This window comes from Podarcis erhardii (assembly GCF_964252035.2).
Source record: "Podarcis erhardii genome assembly, chromosome: 2".
NCBI classification, from domain to species: domain Eukaryota; kingdom Metazoa; phylum Chordata; class Lepidosauria; order Squamata; family Lacertidae; genus Podarcis; species Podarcis erhardii.
Window position 1 is genome coordinate 112,343,978 of NC_138498.1, and position 22,887 is coordinate 112,366,864.

The 22,887-nt window shown below is 45.8% G+C and overlaps 2 protein-coding genes and 1 long non-coding RNA gene across 4 annotated transcripts in view; 2 read left to right on the top strand and 1 right to left on the bottom strand.

The window, feature by feature from the left end:
• Positions 1–22,887, top strand: part of LOC309337506 — a 211,505-nt gene that overhangs the window by 124,225 nt on the left and 64,393 nt on the right. The window lies entirely within an intron of this gene.
• On the bottom strand, positions 4,071–22,588 carry LOC309336662 (uncharacterized protein). 2 transcript variants are annotated; one of them, XM_081852790.1, is made up of 2 exons: positions 22,394–22,588; positions 4,071–6,776 (listed from the first exon to the last, which is right to left on the bottom strand). In XM_081852790.1, the coding sequence occupies exons 1-2, from the start codon at positions 22,417–22,419 to the stop codon at positions 4,724–4,726; spliced, it is 2,079 nt and encodes a 692-aa protein (XP_081708916.1). In that variant the 5' UTR covers positions 22,420–22,588; the 3' UTR covers positions 4,071–4,723. The 2 variants fall into 2 exon arrangements, with proteins under 2 accessions (XP_081708916.1, XP_081708917.1); XM_081852791.1 differs by lacking the exon at positions 22,394–22,588 and adding an exon at positions 13,067–13,392.
• On the top strand, positions 17,217–21,521 carry LOC309337117 (uncharacterized protein). Its single transcript, XM_081853819.1, has 3 exons — positions 17,217–17,452; positions 18,801–19,293; positions 19,794–21,521. Exons 2-3 carry the CDS (start codon positions 18,813–18,815, stop codon positions 20,291–20,293), a joined length of 981 nt encoding a protein of 326 aa, XP_081709945.1. The 5' UTR covers positions 17,217–17,452; positions 18,801–18,812; the 3' UTR covers positions 20,294–21,521.

Sequence of the window (22,887 nt, forward strand, 5' to 3'; positions counted from 1 at the left end):
GCTGTTTCCTAGTTCTGCTGGATCTCTCAGCGGCTTTTGACACCATCGACCATAACATCCTTCTGGACCGCCTAGAAGGGCTGGGAGCTGGGGGCACTGTCATACAGTGGTTCCACTCCTTCCTCCTGGGCCGTGTTCAGAAAGTGGTGGTGGGGGATGAGTGTTCAGACCCCTGGGCTCTCACTTGTGGGGTGCATCAGGGTTATGTCCTCTCCCCCTTGCTTTTCAACATCTACATGCAGCTGCTGGGAGAGATCATCAGGGGGTTTGGGCTGGGTGTTCATCAGTATGCGGATGATACCCATCTCTACCTCTGTTTCAAATCAGAACCAGGCGGTGAAGGTCCTGTGTGAGTGTCTGGAGGCGGTTGGAGGATGCATGGCAGCTAACAGAATGAGGTTGAATCCTGACAAGACAGAAGTACTGTTTTGTGGGGACAGGAGGCGGGTGGGTGTGGAGGACTCCCTGGTCCTGAATGGGGTAACTGTGCCCCTGAAGGACCAGGTGTGCAGCCTGGGAGCCATTTTGGACTCACAGCTGTCCATGGAGGCACAGGTCAATTCTGTGTCCAGGGCAGCTGTCTACCAGCTCCATCTGGTACGCAGGCTGAGACCCTACCTGCCCGCGGACTGTCTCGCCAGAGTGGTGCATGCTCTGGTTATCTCTCGCTTGGACTACTGCAATGCGCTCTATGTGGGGCTACCTTTGAAGGTGACCCGGAAACTACAACTAATCCAGAATGTGGCAGCTAGACTAGTGATTGGGAACGGCCCCCGAGACCATATAACACCGGTCCTGAAAGACCTACACTGGCTCCCAGTATGTTTCCAAGCACAATTCAAAGTGTTGGTGTTGACCTTTAAAGCCCTAAACGGCCTCGGTCCAGTATACCTGAAGGAGCGTCATCCAAAACAAATCAATACAGAATTACCACTTCCCCAGTGGCACAAAACTTTTGCTAAAAGAAAGGAGGCAGAGCAGTCTATCGTCACATCTCTAGGTCTCCAGGGAGATCAGAAGTCTGCAGTGTATTTTGACGACAAAAAACCAAATAGAGATATTTAGCCACTAACTTGGTGAGCTCCTGATCATTCCCCAGTAATAGAAAATGTATGACCTCCAACTCTGGTTTCCATTTGGGGATGCAGAGTTGATCTAGAAATTGCTGACGGAGATCAGCATATAGTTTCCAATTAAGAACCATACGTGTAACGATTTTAACAATGAGCATTTCCACCTTTTCTCTGTCCTCCAACGGCATTTTTCTGTCTTCTCCGTGCAAGGGACAGACTACTGTACTTGCTTGAGCTTAACTGAAGGCACCTCTTTCGGGTATTTCTGACCATGTGATCTCACCTAGGAAGTTCCTTAAGCTTTTAGAAATATGGTTTAATTACACATATTTGCACCTTTATTCTGCACAGAGAGAGTCCAGATTGTTATAAGAATTTTAAGGTCATATATATATATGAGATAGATGTTCATAAATGTACCAAGCAAACACATACAGATATGTAAACCACATGTCTGAAACCCACAGACAAGTCCTGAAACCATTTCCCGAAACTGCTGTTTCTTAAGCATCTTTTTACATGTGCAGAGAATTTGAGGTTAAAGTGAAGAGTGTGTGTGTTTGCAGTCCTGCGCCATACTTGCAGTTTCATAATGAGGGCAGTGCTACCTTGTAATAAGGGAGTTGGCTCTTTTCAGCCAGAAACGCCTACAAAATGCATCTGTAAAGTTGGAACTTTAACAGGTAGGTTAGTTACAGATAGGTAGCCGTGTTGGTCTGCCATAGTCAAAACAAAACAAATTCCTTCCAGTAGCACCTTAAAGACCAACTAAGTCAGTTCTTGGTATGAGCTTTCGTGTGCATGCAGTTTCATGCATGCAGTTGAAGAAGTGTGCATGCACACGAAAGCTCATACCAAGAACTGACTTAGTTGGTCTTTAAGGTGCTACTGGAAGGAATTTGTTTTGTTTTGAGGTAGGTTAGTGTTACTTTGTAGAATCATAGAATCATAGAAGACATCTGAAGGCAGCCCTATTTAGGGAAGTTTTTTATGTTTGATGTTTTATCATGTTTTTAATATTCTGTTGGGAGCCGTCCAGAGTGGCTGGGGAAACCGTGTTGAAGGCCGGGCCCTCTACTTGACAAGGGTCTGGCTGAAACGGGATGCACTGACCAGAGAAAGCTGTTTGTGTGCATTGTGTCACCAAAAGCCCTTATCAGTACATCAGGACTCAGATAGGGATGGACAACTGCTGTTATAGACGATGTAATGAAACAAATATAATGATGCAATAAATCAAATATAACTGGTGCTGCGGAAGTTAGCCTTGGACATGAGTATGATGAGAAGGCCTGATGAACACAGTCTCCAGCAGTGTTTCCCAAGCTTTGGTCTCCCGCTGTTTTTGGACTATAACTCTCACCATCCCTAGCTAGCAGGACTGGCAATCAGGGATGATGGGAATTGTAGTCCAAAAACAGCTGGAGGGCCAATTTTGGGGAACTCTGGTCTATAAGGAAATGAGGCAAGCTATTTCTAAAGGGGTTAAAGTGACTTAATTCTAAACACGATCATAATCAGGCACGTTGATGAACTTTTGCGAACTTACTGTTTAGGATTTGCATACAGTTCCACTGAATTTGCTCTATCGCCTTTTCTGACGCGGCTAGCTAACTTTATAGGTAAAGGTAAAGGGACCCCTGACCATTAGGTCCAGTCGTGACCGACTCTGGGGTTGCGGCGCTCATCTTGCTTTATTGGCCAAGGGAGTCGGTGTACAGCTTCCGGGTCATGTGGCCAGCATGACTAAGCCGCTTCTGGCAAACCAGAGTAGTGCACGGAAACGCCGTTTACCTTTCTGCCAGAGCGGTACCTATTTATCTATTTGCACTTTGCCGTGCTTTCGAACTGCTAGGTTGGCAGGAGCAGGGACCAAGCAACGGGAGCTCACCCCGTCACAGGGATTCGAACTGCCGACGTTCCGATCGGCAAGTCCTAGGCTCTGTGGTTTAAACCACAGTGCCACCTGCGTCCCGGCTAACTATATATATATGATTTCTTGGTTTACAAAAGTATGTGCAATGTCTCTTCTTTCAATTTACATTTTCTACAGATCAGCTTCATTTGTTGAGATATTAGTGTTACATTAGGAAGAAAAGTGGGGAAGAGGTGGAGGGGGGAATGGTGAGTGGGGTGGGGTCGGGTGGCAACGCTCCTATTCTTCTACTTAGTGTATGTGTGGGGTTTTGTGTCAGTGTCACTTGTGTGGGTTCTCTTTACTTATATTCCTTTGTTGGTGAGAGAGGTTGGGGATGGCCTAGGGGGTGGGTGGTTGTCTTTGATTGGCTGTAGTGAAATTTGTTTTCGTGTGTGAGTGATGTGTGTGTGTGTATTTGCATCAGGTTAGCCAGATTGATTCATATGCTGTTGGTGGGGTGCCAGCTGACATTATGAGATTGTTTGTGAGACTTTGGTATTGCAGGAGAGCATAGGAAATGGCCTCCATCTGTGTACACTTGCTCTTTTGAAGAAAGCAGTGCTGCATCATGACTTTGGATGGACATTGAATTCCGAACTGAATCAGGCTTATTCCAAAGAGGGCCAAAGCAACTCTGGACCAGTTTGAAGTGGGTCAGATTGATCCAGAGTGGTTTGGACTGATCTGCATCTCAAAACAAGCTAGAGCAGGCATAGGAAAACTTTGGCCTGCTAGATGCTTTGGAACTACAATTCCCATCATCCCTAGCTACAGGACCAATGGTCAGGGATGATGGGAACTATAGTCTCAAAACATCTGGAGGGCCGGAGTTTGCCTATGCCTGAGCTAGAGGCAGGGACTGATGGAGGAGTGGGGAGACAGCTCCACCCTTCCCGTGAGTGGCACCCACAGCATCAGTACATGTCCCCGCCCCAATATTATCATCATTATTATTAGAAAATAAAATAGAAAAGTTCTGGGGAAATGGTTGTCCCTCAACAAATATCAAATAAACACCAAGCACTTCTTCCACCAGATGGCAGCAGCTTGCCACATACACACACAAGTCTCTTTTCTTTTCTTTCTTTTTTTATATAATTTTTATTAATTTTTACATATTAGTTATCATTCATACAACAGAACTTCACATCATACAATCTTTGGTCTTCCATCAGCCCTTCTGATGGTCTTCCGTTCTTATCACTCATTCTGCATTTCTTAAATTCCTATTGCCTTTAATTATCTTAACTAACAGACCCCCTCGTTACCCTTTTTTTTTTTTTTGCAATAGTTCAAATAGTCCACCTTACAAAACTTCTCGCAAACCTACAAGCATAATATGATCGTCACAATTACTCTCCAAATAGTCCGTAAATTTATGCCAGTCTTCTGTGAATCTCTGGTCCCGCAGATTTAGAATTCTTCCTGTTAATTTATCTAATTCTGCATAGTCCATCAGTTTCATCCTCCAGTCTTCTTTTGTCGGTAATTCTTCTTGTTTCCAATTTTGTGCCAATCATATTCTTGCTGCCGCACACAAGTCTCTTTTCATGTTTATTGTTGCTTTGATGAACATACAGAACGAAGGTACTTCTGTTTCGTGTTTGCAGCAGTGGTGAAGTGGAACCTTTGACCTGCGAGTTAATCACCAGCATTCTCTTGGTTCCATCCCTGCCTCCTAAAGCCTTCTCGGACAACACCCACCCACGGTTTGGAGACCTTTCTTCGGGCCTTACAGAAACTTGCTTTCCTCCTCCAGGCTGAGCTCTCTCAGGTGCGGCTCAGTATCCCCATTTGCAGGCAGCACGGCTCTGATCTCCCTTTCAATGGCCTGTGCTCTGGCCTCCAGCCCTCTCTCGAACTCTGCCTTCTTCTCCAGCACCAGCTCCTTCACCGCTTTCCGTGCCGCGTCGCAGCCCTCAGCTAACGCGGCTCGCTCGGCAGCCAGGCTTGGTTGGTCAGCTTCCATGGCCAGGAGGCGGCCTAAGCTGCTCACACGCTCCATGAGGTACTTCTCTGACACCAGGGTGTAAGTCTCGGAAATCATGGCTACCAGCTGGGCCATGCTGGAGGCGTTAAAAACATGCCCGTAAACCAGGTCAGCTGTGAAAGCTTTGGATGAGTAGCTGGAGATCTTCTGGGCTCCATCCACAGTGTCAGAAAATTCTTTCACGCTCCAGACCAAGCAGGAATCAATTAAGTTGGAGATCATTTGGAAAAACCTCACCATCTTCTCCCATTGCTCCTTCACCCGCCCCAGGGCTTCCAGGCCTTTGATGAGCATTTTTCTGGCCGTGTCAAAGTCCACCTCCTTAACTTGATAGCCTCTCATGGTGCAGAGAATCTCCGCCAATTCCTCGTTCTGCTTCTTGAAGTTTTCAAAGCTCCTCTGATACTCCTCCCTTGTGGCCTTCAGCGTCTCCCGGCTCTGCTGTACTTTCAGACGGGCATTTTCCACCCCTGAGCTTACTGCTTCCCCCATCTTGGACACGTTGGGTGGTTTGGGGGAAAAGGCCGGAGACCGAGTGTAGGCCTTGCTATAGGAGTCGAACTCCAAGGCCTTCTTGTGGAGTTGGTGTATCCCATCCAGCAAGCTCTTCCCCACAGAACCAAGGCCACCCACCACCGAGGCCACCTTCTCCAACTGTTGGCAAATATCCAACCCACCTTGGCAAATCTCCTGGGCTTTGACTTTGGGGTCGCACCCTTCCTCTTTCTCAATGGAGTCTCTCAGCCTCTGCAGGTTCTTCTTCACCCACTCTGTCTTGACCTCCCCACTCTTCTCATCAACAATCATAGATGCCTTAAGGCCTCCATGTTCATCCAAGACGTTCTTCAAGCTGGTAGCAAATGTTAACAGCTCAGCGGACTTGGAGCAGATGACACTAGCTGATATAAATGGAAACATCCTGGCCAGTCCCTCCCCACTGCCCATGCCAGCTGCTTCTCCTGGACTCCTCTGCCTCCCTGCTGCCATCCGTGTAAACTCAACCGAAAAAGCACTAAGGGTCTGAGTGAGGGTGGTGACCAGCTCCATTCCCACGGCATCCCAGCCTGTGGGGATGGATTCCATGGCTTTCTTGTACTGCTGGAAGGACTCTTCCACATGCTCCCTCATCTGGTGGTGGTACCTTTCAGCCATCTCCTTGGCCTCCTTGGCCGACTTTTCTCTGATCTTGGCTTGCTCCAGAGCCGTCTTCACTTCCTCCAACTCCTTCTCGTAGCCCTGCTTGGCGTTGAGACAAGCCTCGAGGAGTTCCTGGATGAGGTTGATCACATCAGTGAACTTGGCCCTCACCGCCTTGGCCAACCCACCGCACTGCTCTGTCGCCATCTGGAGGTTCCTCAACTGGTTAGGAAGCAAGGCGGTGACCACCTCGGCCTCCTGGATGAGAGTCCGCACAATCGTTTTCATCTGTTCCGGAATGCCGTTTGCCAGCAGCCTGATTTGGTCCATGTTGACGTGAGCCTCGTTGAAGGCGGTCCAGCCTCGGTTGCTGACTTGGCACAAAGAAGCCTTGAAGGATTCTGGGTACTTGAGGTGCTGGAAGCCTCCCTCTGGGGGAAGCAGGTTGATGGAGAAGTCTCCCTGCCCTGTGGAGATGAAGATCAGCTCCCCCAAGATAGCAATGGAGATGGGCGCTGGCATGAGAAACTCTTCCCAGTTGGCGTACGGTTTCATGAGAAGCTCGGTTTCTTTGCGTACGTCATGTCCTTTGCTGAGGGTCTCCACAGCCTTGACCAAACCATGCGGTTTTCCTTCTGGCAATGCCATTGTGCGGAGCCTGGGGGACAAAAGTGACATGTCATTCGGGAAAGAGGACCTTGAGAACAAGCCCATCACATTTAATTTTTTCATTCACTTACTCACTCACTCACTCACTCACTCACAAGCATTACTCTTTTAACAGATCCACCTAAAAACTGGAGCCTGAGTCACAAGGGGCAGTCACCTGACTAGTGATAGGTCTCATAAAACCAACAAATTCCTCACCAAGTGTAGGTTGCTGAGACAAGCAAAATTGTGATACTATAGGCCCAGGGAACCAGAAGTTGTAAGTCTCTGAGCATATTCTTGTCAACGTGTATCTGAAGCTGCAAGATTATAACTCTAGCCATTTACCAGAAATAATGCTTAGTGGTTGTATGAGCCAGAAAACTGGTACCATGAATTGGTTTCTTGAACAAACACAAGGGGCCATGATTCTAAGATTGGTAGGCCATTTCCCTTCCCCTTGAGAGACAGCCAGCAGGTGACTCCCAACAGCCGTAATTCTACAGATCTGATTTGTGGTAGGTCATCTGATACTATCTGCATCCATGGGCAATACTGATTATATAAACCATCCTTCCCCCAGCTTGGTGTCCTTGATGTATTTTGGACTACAACTCCCATCATGCCTCATCATTGGTCATGCTGGCAGGGCTGACAGGAGCTGGAATCCAACAACATCTGGAAGGTACCAGTTTGTCATAGGGCACACATACTTGAGCCTTGGAGACTCCCAAGTCAGATCAGAGCATAGTGAGAGTTGGGTTATTTAGAACAGAGGTGGGGAGAAAGTAGATTGGTATCTGCTAGTAGATCTCTGGGTGATTCCCAGTGGGTAAGCAACTCCTGTTTAACAAGAGCAGCATCAAAATGATTATTCTCCTTGTCTCGCAAAGTATTGGAAGACACAAGATTTGCCCACTTTGAAAGAATGGCAGATGCAAGTGATCGACTATATGGAATTGGCAGAAATGACTGGCAGAATCTGAGACCGGGGAGAAGAGTCGGTGGAAGAGGACTGGAAGAAGTTCAAAGAATATTTCCAAAAACACTGTAAAATGTTTGAATGTTAAAATGATGTTGGATATAAAGATAATATGGCATCAGTGACATGGTAAAAAGAAATATGTAAAAATGATGTGAGAAAAAAGGGGTAAGACCAGAGTATTATTATGCCGAGACTAAACAAATGATACAAGGGATTAAGTTATAAAGAACATGTGATAAATGGCTTTAAAAGGAAAAGAAACCAAAGGTATAATAGGTTGAAATGTATAATAGGGTATAAGATTGGAAAGAGGGCAGGAAATTGCTGAACTTGATTGTGTAAAGGGGAACACAGAAAAGGGAGATGTGAGGAAGTCAGGAAAGAGGGTTATAAAGACAGTAAGCAAGAAATAATTTTTTCTCTGTTTTTTTTTTTTTGTGTGTGTGTGTGTTTTTGTCATTTTTGGTCCGTGCTGTTTTTGATTGTCTTTTTCTTTTGTTTTTTTCTCTGACTGTGATACCTGTTTTTTTATGCAAAACCTTAATAAATATTTACAAAATGATTATTCTCCTTGTCACCACAATTAGACTGCTGAAATGAAGAAAACTTAGGTGTGGATTTTTATGTGGAAAGTCTGTGAGTATAGCTCAGTTTTGGCACTCAGAACAAGTCAGTGTGCTCGGCAGCAGCAGCTCACAGGTAATAATAATAATAATAATAATAATAATAATAATAATAATAATAATAATTTTATTATTTATACCCCACCCATCTGGCTGGGTTTCCCCAGCCACTCTGGGGGGCTCCCAACAGAATATTAAAAACACGATAAAAGATCTAACATTCAAAACTTCCGTAAGCAGGGCTGCCTTCAGATGTCTTCTAAAAGTCTGGTAGTTGTTTTCCTCTTTGACATCTGGTGGGAGGGCGTTCCACAGGGAAGGTGCCACCACCGAGAAGGCCCTCTGCCTTGTAACTTGGCTTCTCGCAGTGAGGGAACCGCCAGAAGGCCCTCGGCACTGGACCTCCTTCAGGTATACTGGACCGATGCCATTTAGGGCTTTAAAGGTCAGCACCAACACTTTGAATTGTGCTCGGAAACGTACTGGGAGCCAATGTAGGTATTTCAAGACCGGTGTTATGTGGTCTTGGCAGCCGCTCCCAGTTACCAATCTAGCTGCCGCATTCTGGATTAGTTGTAGTTTCCGGGTCACCTTCAAAGGCAGCTAGGGCGCATTGCAGTATTCCAGGCGAGGTAGGGATGGATGGATTTGCCAACTGCAATTCTCTCATTTGTCCAACCTTTGATTTGGTACTCCAATTTCTGCAGCAAATTTGCAACTTTGGAAAAGCCTCATGAAAATCTACTGCATTTTAGTGGCCATTTCTCCTGATACGCTATAATGCATTCACGTATGCTATTTTCAGGAATATATGCATTTTCATGTCCACTTGATCTTAAAACATAAATTCCTGTACACATTGCTTGGGTGGAGAACGGCACTGCAGAATTCAGAGAAGTGTATATTTTGAATGGTGGTGTGTTTTGAAATGTGCCAGTTTGGTAGGTTTGCCTTCAAAAGAAATGTAATCTCCCACATCCCTAATCACAGGGGAACATGTTCTTTAGTTCTAAGCATATATTGTTTTGCATCTTGGTCTGTTTTATGGCTCTTTGAGTTCCAGTAAAAAAACAAGCAAGGTCCTGCAAACCTGATGCCTGCCCCCCCCTTACTATGGATGGTGCTTGCTTTCTAAAGGCAGCATAAAGGTAAAGGTAAAGGGACCCCTGACCATTAGGTCCAGTCGTGGCCAACTCTGGGGTTGTGGCGCTCATCTCACTTTATTGGCCGAGGGAGCCAGCATACAGCTTCTGGGCCAAGTGGCCAGCATGACTAAGCCGCTTCTGGTGAACCAGAGCAGTGCATGGAAACGCCGTTTACCTTCCCGCAGAAGCAGTACCTATTTATCTACTTGCACTTTGATGTGCTTTCAAACTGCTAGGTGGGCAGGAGCAGGGACCAAGCAACGGGAGGTCACCCTGTCACGGGGATTTGAACCGCCGACCTTCTGATCGGCAAGTCCTAAGCTCTGTGGTTTAACCCACAGCGCCACCCGCATCCCTTAAAGGCAGTATAGGGGGCCAGAATGTCAGGACTTTCTTAAAACTTAGTGGTGTCAGTGAGTTACAGCTGGAGGTGGAAGAGGCCACTGGCCCCAGTCTCTGGATTCTCTTGGAAGGTAGCAGATGTTGAAGCTACAGCTAAATAACTTAGGAGGATTCTAGAAGAGAGAGTTATAGGAAAGAGACCAGGCAGGGAAGTCTGGGGGCGCTCTAATGGGTTAGCTAGATGGGTTTCCGTGTTCTCTGAAATGGGAAGAAGATGTAGCAATTCATGGAAATGAATGGATTGACACCTTTGTGCAATGAATCTGAAATGCGCCTGCTTTTAACTTACTGAGTCAATTTGCCATTTGACTGACTGGTTTATGGCTCAAACAACTCTGTTGCAACATAATTTGCCGCCCTCACTTTTTGTTATCCTTCTTCAAGGATTGACAGCCTTGGATTGCCTTTGGGTTTACAAAAACACACAAGCCGTTAATCAACCACCCCGGTAACAACAAACCAGGTCTGAGTTGGGGAAGGGAAGGGGGAACAGATGGAAAAAGCAGATAGTCATAAAAGTGGATGGGTTTATTAGCCCTTGCTTAACATTCCCTCGTAAAAGGCTCAGAGAGCCTTCCTCTGTTTTGAGGCTATAAAACATTATCTTGCAGATAGTTCCAAACATGTGGCATATTAGTTAAGAGCCATGCAGACAAGTGGATATTCAGACATCAGTGATGCGTCCACAATCAAACAATCAGTTAGGAGTCATAATATTGAAGAAGAAGAAGAAAGAACTACGAAATTTGCAAGTTCATGTAACACAGTTTAAAACTACAAAAATAAAAAAATAAAATTGCATTGGCACTTTAATATAGATCAATATCAGTCCCTTCATATGATGCAAACACCAGCTGATAACCATTTGCCCTGAGTACATTCTTGTGAATATCTCTCTCAGGGTTTACACACTTTTCTTCTCGTCCCGCTGCTTTTACCTGGGGAAAACTGCTTTTTTACACCGAATTGGAGCAAACGGCAATGGGCTTTCCCGCAGATTGAGATTTGTTCTGATTAAAAGCTAAAGAGCAGTTCAAGGGGGAAACTTCCCAGACCTGTGCTTTGCAGGGACGAAGAACAAGCAAAGGACAAGTGGGCTGTTTGTCCTTTTCATTTTTCCCGTTACAAAACATGTTGCACAAATGTGTGAACTTTCAAATGGTCTACTTCTAAAAAATACAGTATACCCCACTGAGTGCAGATGGGGGCTAGCTCCTTGTCGCCTCCCCAGCTCTGCTGTTTACAGAATTCCCACTCTGTGTATACACCAGACATTCAAAGCACATTTCCCCCCACATTCTGAGAATTGTAGCTTACCCCCTCACAGAACTACAACTCCCAGCGCCAATAACAAACTACAGTTCGCGGGATTCTTGGGAGGGGCAAATGTGCCCTGAACATGCCTTAAAGGTCTGGTGTGGATGCAGCCCCCGATTCCTAGCACTCAGCCCCTTACCCTGATTCACTAGAATCTACTTCCTTCCCCCCAGTAAAACTCGGAATCTGTTGTTCTGTTGAGGCAGCCAATGCTCTCAGTGCTGCCCTTGTGGAACTCAGCAGAGAGAAGGATGTGAGCAAAACCGCTTGTCATTACTCTGGCTCCACCTACTGTTGTTGTCCTCTGCCTATAGGCATCAGCCACTACTGTGTTGACCCCTTATTCCGCTACGGAAGGGTGTTTAAATGATGGCTAATGTTTTTCCATGATCTTCCCCATACGTTATCCCTTTTCTTGCCCTCCCTTTCGTAACCTTACTTATTACTGCTGTTCTCTCTTTTTAAAATAATAATAATAACATTTTTTATTGGTTATACAAATTCGTTCATATGAATAAAATTGTTGCAAATATCAAAATTAAAACAAGATTCTTCTGAATCTCAGGACTTCCCTCCTCCCCTCAGTGGGTTCTTAAAATACGTTTGTCAACTGCATACAGTGGTACCTCAGGTTACAGACGCTTCAGGTTACATTTCAGGTTACTTTGCTTCAGGATGAGAACAGAAATCACGCAGTGGCAGCGCGGTGGCGGCGGCAGGCCCCATTAGCTAAAGTGGTGCTTCAGGTTAAGAACAGTTTCAGGTTCAGAACGGACCTCGGGAATGAATTAAGTTCTTTTTTTATATATATAAAATTTTTATTGCATTTTCAATTTACAAGATCAGAAATATAGAGACTTAGAAAAGAAAAAAAGAAAAAGAACGAACGGAAAAAAAAAACAGAAAAAGAAATAATCCAACTTTCAAATACATTTTTACATTACTAACTGGACTTCCCCACATCTCCCTCACCCTGCGTTCTTTACAATAAAACATATCAGCAAATTATTACCTTGTTTCGTACCTTATTTATATCTTTCAAAATATTATACTTCTAAATCTAATTAAGATTTAAGTTCTTAACCCGAGGTACCACTGTATTAAGTTCTTAACCCGAGGTACCACTGTATTATAAAGGTAAAGGGACCCCTGACCATTAGGTCCAGTCGTGGCCGACTCTGGGGTTGCGGCGCTCATCTTGCTTTAGTGGCCGAGGGAGCCGGCGTACAGCTTCTGGGTCATGTGGCCAGCATGACTAAGCCGCTTCTGGCGAACCAGAGCAGCGCACGGAAACGCCGTTTACCTTCCCACCGGAGCAGTACCTATTTATCTACTTGCACTTTGACGTGTTTTCGAACTGCTAGGTTAGCAGGAGCAGGGACTGAGCATTGGGAGCTCACCCCGTCACGGGTATTCGAATCGCCGACCTTCTGATTGGCAAGTCCTAGGCTCTGTGGTTTAACCCACAGCGCCACCCGCGTCCCTACCACTGTATTATAAGTTCATCCAAATTACAGTCTTCCGTTATCTCCAAAGTCTCTGTTACATTGCAAGTGTTATTAAAAGCCTGCCAGAGAGTTCAAGTGTTTACAGTGTTCTTTTAGACATAATCTACATTTCTCCCAATCTCTATTGAAGTTTTGTGCTTTTTAGTAATGTTCTCCATCCAGCCCCCACGCCGCTCCATTAAAATCCCAAGGCCCACAAATTTGTAGCACCTCAATAGTCCTCCTCGCCACCCTGTTCATTTTGCACTAATTTTTACAGTAAAATGAGCCGCCAGTACTAAAATCTCCAGGGATCCCCTCTTGCATCAAAGCTCACTCACCTTTCGTCGAGCCAAAAGACAAGGGTGCAGTGTGCTCAGCTCTCAACTTAGGGCCCCATAAATAGGCTGTGGGTATGTTAAGCCACATACCCCAAGCATTTCGAAAGACCTGGCTGCACATGGACATAAATCCTAGTTCCTCCCAAGTTGATGTTTAAACCCTTGGGCTGGGTGGTGAGGAATGGGAAGAGCTGCCGCGTTTGCATTTTACATTCCGATTGGCTTACCATCCCTGTTATTTGCAGGTGGTCCTGGAAAGCAAAGTGTAGATTTGGAAGCACGGAGAAGATCCAGAGCAAACGAAGATTACGCAAGTGGCAGCTTCCAACAGGGTAAGTCTCTACAGCAAAGGAAAAGTTGGATGGGCATGCTCCGGCACCGGGCTTGCGCACGTCCTGGGGGCATGCGCCAGGCGTGGGGGGTTGCGCGGCGTGTATCGGGGGGGCAGCCATGATAGCACCCCCCTCCCTGATGGTGCCAGGGGCAATGCGCTCCCCCCCATTCCTCCGCCAGTGTGGGCAGTAACATTGAGTTTCTGGCACTAAATGAAAAGCATAGACAGTGGTACCTCTGGTTGCGAATGGGATCCGTTCCGGAGACCCATTCGCAACATGAAAGGTACGCAATCCGCAGCGGCGCATCTGCGCACACGCGGGTTGTGATTCGCCGCTTCTGCGCATGCGCGTGACACCATTTTGTGCTTCTGCGCATGCACGAAAGGTGAAACCCGGAAGTAACCCTTTCTGGTACTTCCAGGTCGCCACGGGACGCAACCTGAAAAAAAAAACGTAACATGAAGCAAATGTAACATGAGGTATGACTGTACAGTGGTACCTCGGGTTAAGTACTTAATTTGTTCTGGAGGTCTGTTCTTAATCCGAAACTGTTCTTAACCTGAAGCACCACTTTAGCTAATGGGGCCTCCTGCTGCTGCCGCGCCGCCGGAGCACGATTTCTGTTCCCATTCTGAAGCAAAGTTCTTAACCCGAGGTAATATTTCTGGGTTAGCGGAGTCTGTAACCTGAAGCGTATGTAACCCGAGGTACCACTGTATGTTTTATGACAGATGACTTCTATCCCCGCTCCCCCGCAATTTGTCGGTAGCAGGGACCACAGGGCACTGATTTTGAAAGGAGGAATTGAGTTTGAATGCAGAAATTCCAAGATTGAAACCCTGGTATCTTCGCTTGAAGATGAAAGGGAGTGGAATTTATTGGGATGGCCACTGGCTACCAGTCAGAGTAGACAGTACTGAAGTGAATGGACAAATAGTCTGAGCTAGTATATGCAAGTTTCCAAATAATGCAGAATGTTTTTTTCAGGCAGGACAGATCTAACAAAAATTAATAATGGGTATGTTCAGCCTTACAAGACTTGCCAATAATGTTACAGTGGCAGCTTGGGTTAAGAACTGAATTCGTTCTGGAGGTCCGTTCTTAACCTGAAACTGTTCTTAACCTGAGGTACCACTTTACCTAATGGGGCCTCCTGCTGCCACCACATGATTTCTGTTCTGGCATCATGCGGATGCCCAGTAAAATGTGAGTGAGTGAAGCATGCCAGTGCTGGGGTTCAGGACACCAAAGAGCTACTTCGGCCGGTTACAAATAGATGATTAACTTGCCACACTATCCTCCCGTTCCCCTTTTGGACCACATTTCATAAAGACAGCTATGGTCCTCAGGTGGGTCTTGTCTTAACTTCTGACCTGATATCCTTGGACAATGGGCATGCATTCCTGAGTGGGGTGGTAAGAGAGGACCCTCTCCCTTAATCTGAGCAAACACAAGCCTGTGTGCCATACAAATGGTCTCATCTCAATTCTAGCTAGGGTTCCTCCATAGCTGTTGGACTGCATTATCCCCATAATTCCTGGCCATTGTTTATATTTGAGGGTAAAGGGCCTTCTCGGTAGTGGCGCCTGCCATGTGGAACGCCCTCCCGTCAGATGTCATATACAGTGGTACCTCGGGTTAAGTGCTTAATTCGTTCTGGAGGTCCGTTCTTAACCTGAAACTTTTTTTTTTTTTTTATAATAATATTTATTAAATTTTCCAATAAAACATACAAATACAAAACAACTACAATAAAGACAAACACAAACAACAACAAAAAACAACAAGAATAATTTCAAAACCTTATTTCTTAACCTTATTTCCCCGACTTCCTCATACCTCACCATTTTGTATTCTAGTTTCATTATTCCATCAGCAAGTCCCTTCCCTTATTTCACCATATAATTTTACTAGTTCCATTTCTTTTCTTACGCTAATGTCTCTGAAAACCAATATATTTTTTAAATCCTTGTCAAACTAACATTCTTCAATCTTATAGTATTTATTTAAATAGTCCTTGAATTTCTTCCAATCTTCTTCCACTGTCTCCTTCTCCTGGTCTCGGATTCTGCCCGTCATCTCTGCGAGTCCCATGTAGTCCGTCATCTTCATCTGCCATTCTTCCAGAGTGGGTAGATCTGGCGTCTTCCAATACTTTGCGATAAGGATTCTTGCTGCTGTTGTAGCATACAAAAACAACGTTCTGTCCTTTTTTAACACCACATGGCTTACCATACCCAGGAGTAAGGCCTCTGGTTTCTTCAGGAAAGTGTACTTAAACATCTTTTTCATTTCATTATATATCATTTCCCAGAAAGCCTTAATCCTTGGTTGGCAGGAGAAAAACCTGAAACTTTTCTTAACCTGAAACTTTTCTTAACCTGAAGCACCACTTTAGCTAATGGGGCCTCCTGCTACTGCTGCGCCGCCGGAGCACGATTTCTGTTCTCATCCTGAAGCAAAGTTCTTAACCCGAGGTACTATTTCTGGGTTAGCAGAGTCTGTAACCTGAAGCGTATGTAACCCTAGGTACCACTGTGTGTGTATGTGTGTATATATATACATACATACACCGGTATATATATTTTTAACATATCAGTTCCAGCAGGCATACAACATATCTTCTCATCTTATACAATATTTTCGACTTCCGTCAACACCTCTGATGATTTCCCATTCTTTATCACTTATTCTGCGTTTCTTAATAATAATTCTCTTCATAGTCTTTCTTGCAGTATTTAAAATGATCCACTTTACAAAACCTCTTGCAATCCCCTCCCATAAGATGTCAAGGAAATAAACAACTATTATTACTATTATTTATAGAATTTATATATTTATTTATATCACAGAACAAAATCAAAATATAAAACCACAAAATATATAATCAAAATAAAAACAACAGCCCAATAATGCCCCCCCAAAAAAACACATTTTAAAAGGGCATATCTGATTTTAGAAGACACCTGAAGGCAGCCCTATTCAGTTTTTAATGTCTGATGTCTTACTGTGCTTAATGTTTTCATTTGTTGGAAGCCCCCCAGAGTGGCTGGGGCAACCCAGTCAGATAGGTTGCTTATTAATTATCATCATCATCATCATCATTACTAGTGCTGATGGGAATCATAGTCCAATTTTGGGAAGGAACCACACTGGCTTTCTCTTGCATTTGACATCTCCCTCCCAATGAACCCCCCAAAGTCCAGGCATACGATGCAACTTTTATTTTAATCCACCAAGTTGACCCACCTGCCTGGTTTTCACCTCTACCTTTTATTGCCCCTCAGGGCCTTCTTTAGTTTATTCCTTATCGGTAGGATGGCAATTTGTCTCTATTACTTGACTAAAAGGAATGTGGAGGCCACTGCCTCAGGGCGGTTGGCACATCTTTGCTGATCTCAGGAGAAATTGTCTTACGTACAGAAACCAAGCCCTCCTTCCAACACACTGAGGAGGGAATTCCCCCTGCCAAGGGTGAGAATTAAGGCGGTTCACGAGAGAGGAAGAGGATTCCATGGCAATGAGAGTTGATATTATCTTAGGGTCGGTTTTTTACAGGCCCATGTTGCAATTCAGGATGAAGTGAGGCTTACGATGGGCTTCTCCAAGCACATTCCAAGTTATTGCATTTGGGCCAATGGGTTTCACTGACCAAAGCCAAGAAGAAAACTAGTGAATGAGTAATCTACTGTTGCTGAATCCACACTGGGTGGTTTCTGCTTTGATCAGTGACTCTCAAGGACGTACAACATAATGCACCAATAACTCAATCTTATGCATGTTTATTTTAATTTCAATTCAACTTGTGTACAGTTGTACCTTGGAAGTCGAAGAGAATTCGTTCTGGAAGTCCGTTCGACTTCCAAAACATTCGGAAACCAAGGCGCGGCTTCCGATTGGCTGCAGGAAGCTCCTGCAGCCAATCAAAAGCCGCGGAAGCCTCGTCGGACGTTCGGGTTCCAAAGAACATTCTCAAACCGGAACACACACTTCCGGGTTTGTGGCATTCGGGAGCCAAAACGTTCGACTCGCAAGGCATTCAGGATCCAAGGTATTACTGTACTGCCTTTCTTTATAACTTATAACTATACGCAAGGAAGGACTAAATATCCAACAACAGCAAAAATCACATTATTGTCCTATAACAGAGAAATCCTAACTCTTACCAGAAGGCAGCAGCTTCCTATGTTTGTTCCTGGGGCCATAAAAAATGCAAGTACTATAATAAAACTTTTGGGAGACAAGCTAGGGAGCTGTATCTCTCTGGGTGGTGGTCATTTCTGGATTAGGGATGCGCATTTTTCTTTCACAGTTAATGTGAAGAACTGGTGCGATCTAGAATAAGAGGTCAGCAAACTTTTTCAGCAGGAGGCTGGTCCACTGTCCCTCAGACGTTGTGGGGGGCTGGACTACATTTTTGGGGGGGGGAGAACGAATTTCTTTCCCCCACAAATAACCTAGAGATGCATTTTAAATAAAAGGACACATTCTACTCATGTAAAAACATGCTGATTCCCGGACTGTCTGCAGGCCAGATTTAGAAGGTGATTGGGCTGGATATGGCCCCCGGGCCTTAGTTTGCCTACCCTTGATCTAGAATAGGTAAAGGTAAAGGGACCCCTGACCATTAGGTCCAGTTGTGGATGATTCTGGGGTTGCGGTGCTCATCTCGCTTTACTGGCCGAGGGAGCCAGCGTACAGCTTCCGGGTCATGTGGCCAGCATGACTAAGCCACTTCTGGCTAACCAGAGCAGCGCACGGATACGCCATATACCTTCCCGCCGGAGTGGTACCTATTTATCTACTTGCACTTTGACGTGCTTTCTTTCGAACTGCTAGGTTGGCAGGAGCAGGGACTGGATTTGGATTTGGATTTGGATTTGATATCCCACTTTATCACTGCCCTAAGGAGTCTCAAAGCGGCTAACAATCTCCTTTCCCTTCCTCCCCCACAACAAACACTCTGTGAGGTGAGTAGGGCTGAGAGACTTCAGACAAGTTTGACTAGCCCAAGGTCACCCAGCAGCTGCATGTGGAGGAGCGGGGAAGCGAACCCGGTTCACCAGATTATGAGTCTACCACTCTTAACCACTACACCACACTGGCTCTCGGGAGCTTACCCCGTCATGGGGATTTGAACCGCCGACCTTCTGATCGGCAAGTCCTAGGCTCTGTGGTTTAACCCACAGAGCCACCCATTGATCTAGAATAGATGCTGCCTAATGTGTGGAGTAAAGCGAGGACTATTCCGTCAGGACAGTCCTTGAGCAACATTTTCATAAATTCAAAACGGTGTCCCAAATTGGCCTCCTTTCACTAAGTTCTGAATCTGGCTTTCTACATGAAGTTTGCTACACGAGTGTCCTTAATATGCTCTCCATTTCTGTTTCCCCTTCTAGCTCCCATCCAGCATGGCTCTTGTGCACGATACGACTTATAACTCCTCCATCAAGGAACACCTGGAGGCGGGAATGCAAGAGCTTGTGCTCCTCACCGGACTTCTGCTCCTCCCGTGGTCAAATAAGGAGGAGATGTGTGCTAAAACCCGCAGCCAGGTCACCAAAGCATCGCATCGTTTTTCCGAGGCCGAACATAGTCTTGAGTCTCGCCTGCAGCTGCTCGATTCCCAGTCGGAGGCCCTGATAGCCATGAAGAAACTCATGCAAGATGACCTGCAGGAGAAGAAGGGGGACTTGGCGGACCTCGGAACCCAGATCGTTGCCCTCAAGGAAGCTGAGAAGAAGTCACAGGAAATGCTGAAAACTGCGGAGGTGCATCTGGAACATACAAAGGAGCAGCTGAGACTGGCTCAAGAGGGAGTAGCAAGGAACCGTGTGGGCCGGGAAATCGGCCTCCGGATGATGGCCCTGCCAGGGCTTGGGTCGTTCATTGGTAGGTTACCCCCTGAGCCAGCAAGTCTTGAACCAGAAGTGGTACCTTCAAGATACCAGAACATCTCACCCCAACCCATTCCCTCAATACCCCCATTAAATATACTCGGAGTCGAGTGTGGATTTGATGCTCTTTATTCAGCTCATAGTGGTGAGGAGGAATTAAAGTTTCCCCAAAATATCTGCTTTATATACATTATTTACACAATGGGCCGCACGTGATTGGCTAATTCCAGGATTCTCCTGTAGGCCAATCAGGTTGTGGATTCACTTCCACCCGGAGCTGGATTGGCTGGCTCCTGCCAACCAATCATACTGCTGCATTGTTCTAGGACCAATCAGACTGCTGCATTCTGAATCCTATTGTTCTAGGACCAAACAGACTGCTGCATTTTGGATCCCATTGTTCTAGGACCAATCAGAGTGCTGCATTTTGGATCCTATTCAACTCAGTACATAACAGCCCAGATGAAATTATCACTGATTTGTCTTTTCTTTTAGGAGCTGGCATGGCTATTGGTTACCAGGCGGCCTTGGACTCAGCGGAGAAACTACTAATTGAGGCACAACAGGCTGTGGACCTCTGCAAAGCAGAAGTGGCTGGCTACAGTGACAAGATGGCACGCCTCTCCCAAAAGGAGCAGAAGGTGCAAACTGGAATCCACTCCGCAAATCAGAGGATCCCCCAGATTGAAGCCCAATGTGGTGAGCTGCTTGCTCTCCAGAGGGAAGTGTCAGTGCAGCAGTCCTGGATCAGAAACTGCCTTTCCCTGTTGGATCTATTGGCAGGCAAGATTCACGCAGCTGAAGTCATGTCCAGCTACGCCTGCGTCCCTGAGTTGCTGGTGGATGTCTTGGAGGAAATCGCAGCCGTGGTGGGAGGGAAGGACGGAGCAGCATTCCAGGCTGATAAGGAACTCCAGGCCTCCGTTCTGGAAATCAACAAAGCTGTGAATTCTCTGAGAGCCAGGGCGGGAAAGAATGTGTCCACTGATGATTAACCTCTCCGTGATCTCTCCGATCAAAATGATTTTAAACAGTACTGCGCTGTACCTGTTTTCCCATTCCATTTCCCCATTTCTGATGCTTACCTAAATGCTGCTTACCTACACAATTTGTAAGGATTTTGGTGGCAGGATTTTGTATTGGAGTAAACAAAGTCCAATAACTTTACTAGGTCATGCCGTATTTTAAGTCTGCAAATGTCCTGAAAAAATTCTGGATACTGTATTGAGTGTGAAAAGCAACTGTCTTTTGTGTATTTATCCTATATATTTTGGCTCACAACTGTTCGCAGGACAAGTGTTTTATTGCCCTTTTGTGAGGGTGATGACTGAGAGCCTTTTTGTCTGGCTTTGATGTAGGGAGCGAGGTTGGGGTGGCTATTTGTAGTGCTTTTGTCAGCCAGCACCAAAAACAAGACCCAGCCTTTCCCTCCTGCCTATGAAGACCTATGAAATCGACCTGTTGTGTTAAATCCAGGCTATGTTTGCTGCCCTTTCTTTGTATTGAAATCAGTGGGAGTTTAGTTAGTCATAGGTGACTATCTTTTTTTGCACTGGTTTTCAATGAGACCTGATTTAGTGTGGATCCAACCCCCTCTCAAAATAATATTTTTCCACAAAAGTGATACCATTCCTCCCTGCTTGCTATGGAGAGAATATTGGATGCAATACACTTTGAGAGGCCTTCTTTAGCTCTGTATATGGTGACAAGAGTGTAGTATGTCCCGCTGTATTTACTGGGGCTTACTCCCAAATACAGGTACGCGGGTGGCGCTGTGGTGTAAACCACTGAGCCTAGGGCTTGCCGAACGGGAGGTCGGCAGTTTGAATCCCTGCGACGGAGTGCGCCCCCGTTGTTCGGTCCCAGTTCCTGCCCACCTAGCACTTTGAAAGCACTTCAAAGTGCAAGTAGATAAATAGGTACCGCTCCGGCGGGTAGGTAAACGGTGTTTCTGTGCGCTGCTCTGGTTCGCCAGAAGCGGCTTAGTCATGCTGGCCACATGACCCAGAAGCTGTACGCCAGCTCCCTCGGCCAGTAAAGCGAGATGAGCGCCGCAACCCCAAAGTCGTCCGCGACTGGACCTAACAGTCAGGGGTACCTTTATCTTTACCTTACTCCCTAATATAAGTGTTTATATTGTAGCCTCACATAACTATGATTCTGTAATCTTTAAGATAAGAAATCTGACTCACATATACAATTTCTAGAAGTCAGAGGAGTGGTTAGATTTGTTGTTGTTTAGTCATTTAGTCGTGTCCACCTCTTGTTGTTGTTTAGTTGTGTCTGACTCTTCGTGACCCCCTGGACCAGAGCACGCCAGGCACTTCTGTCTTCCACTGTCCCCCGCAGTTTGGTTAAACTCATGCTGGTAGCTTTGAGAACACTATCCAACCATCTCTGTCGTCCCCTTCTCCTTGTGTCCTCCATCTTTCCCAACATCAGGGTCTTTTCCAGGGAGTCTTCTCTTCTCATGAGGTGGCCAAAGTATTGGAGCCTCAGCTTCAGGATCTGTCCTTCCAGTGAGCACTCAGGGCTGATTTCCTTCAGAATGGAGAGGTTTGATCTTCTTGCAGTCCATGGGATTCTCAAGAGTCTCCTCCAGCACCAGAATTCAAAAGCATCAATTCTTTGGCGATCAGTCTTCTTTATGGTCCAGCTCTCACTTCCATACATCACTACTGGGAAAACCATAGCTTTTACTATACGGACCTTTGTTGGCAAGGTGATGTCTCTACTTTTTAAGATGCTGTCGCCATTTTGTCCTTATTTTGATATGTCTCCAATGATTATAGTTTTGCTAAAATACATTTTACTTTTTGTTAATGGTTCAAAATTCTTGCCCTTCATAAGGTGGTGCTGGGGCAGGCTATATACTTCATACAAAGGTGCAGGAAATAGGCAGCGGGTCAGAGAACCTCTGTAATTGTAAGCTGATATAAAAGGTTTGCATAAAGACTCAGATCAACCAATCCCGGATTGTGTTTGGTGTGGATGCTCAAGAGAAACTTCCTTCTGCCTGAGTATAAATTCAAGGTGCTGTGTACAAAACCTGTTTTATATGCATTATTAAACCAAATAATAATAAAAAACTTTACCCAAAAAAAGGGAGCAGTTTAGACATATTTGCAAGATGGGCAAATCCTGCAGCCAATGGTCAATGAGAGGGCCGGGGAGAAAGAAAGAATCCCATTTTTAAAATAAAAATGAAAATTGAGAAACAGGTAACAAGCTGTGGAACGGTCAGAGCCATTGACGTTCGGTCGCGGAGCTTCCTGATTGGGTAGTTCGGAAATGGGGCGTGTCCACACCCTTCAGCCTCTCCTTCCTCGCTATTGGGCCGGCCGTTCTCTCCTATCCCGGGTATTAGCAGCGGTTGCCGAGATACCGTTAGCAGCATCTCCAACGCTCAGCAAGCCTATCTGTCACTTACGCCACGCCGTCCTCTGATTGGCTGATGTCACGAGGGGCGGGCCGCGCCGGCTCGCTTTCCCTTCAGACCCTCGCCCCGCCGATTTGGCGCTGACTTCATTCACGGGCCCGCCCACCCGCCCATCACGCCTCGCTCCGTTCCTATTGGCTTTGCGCTGAA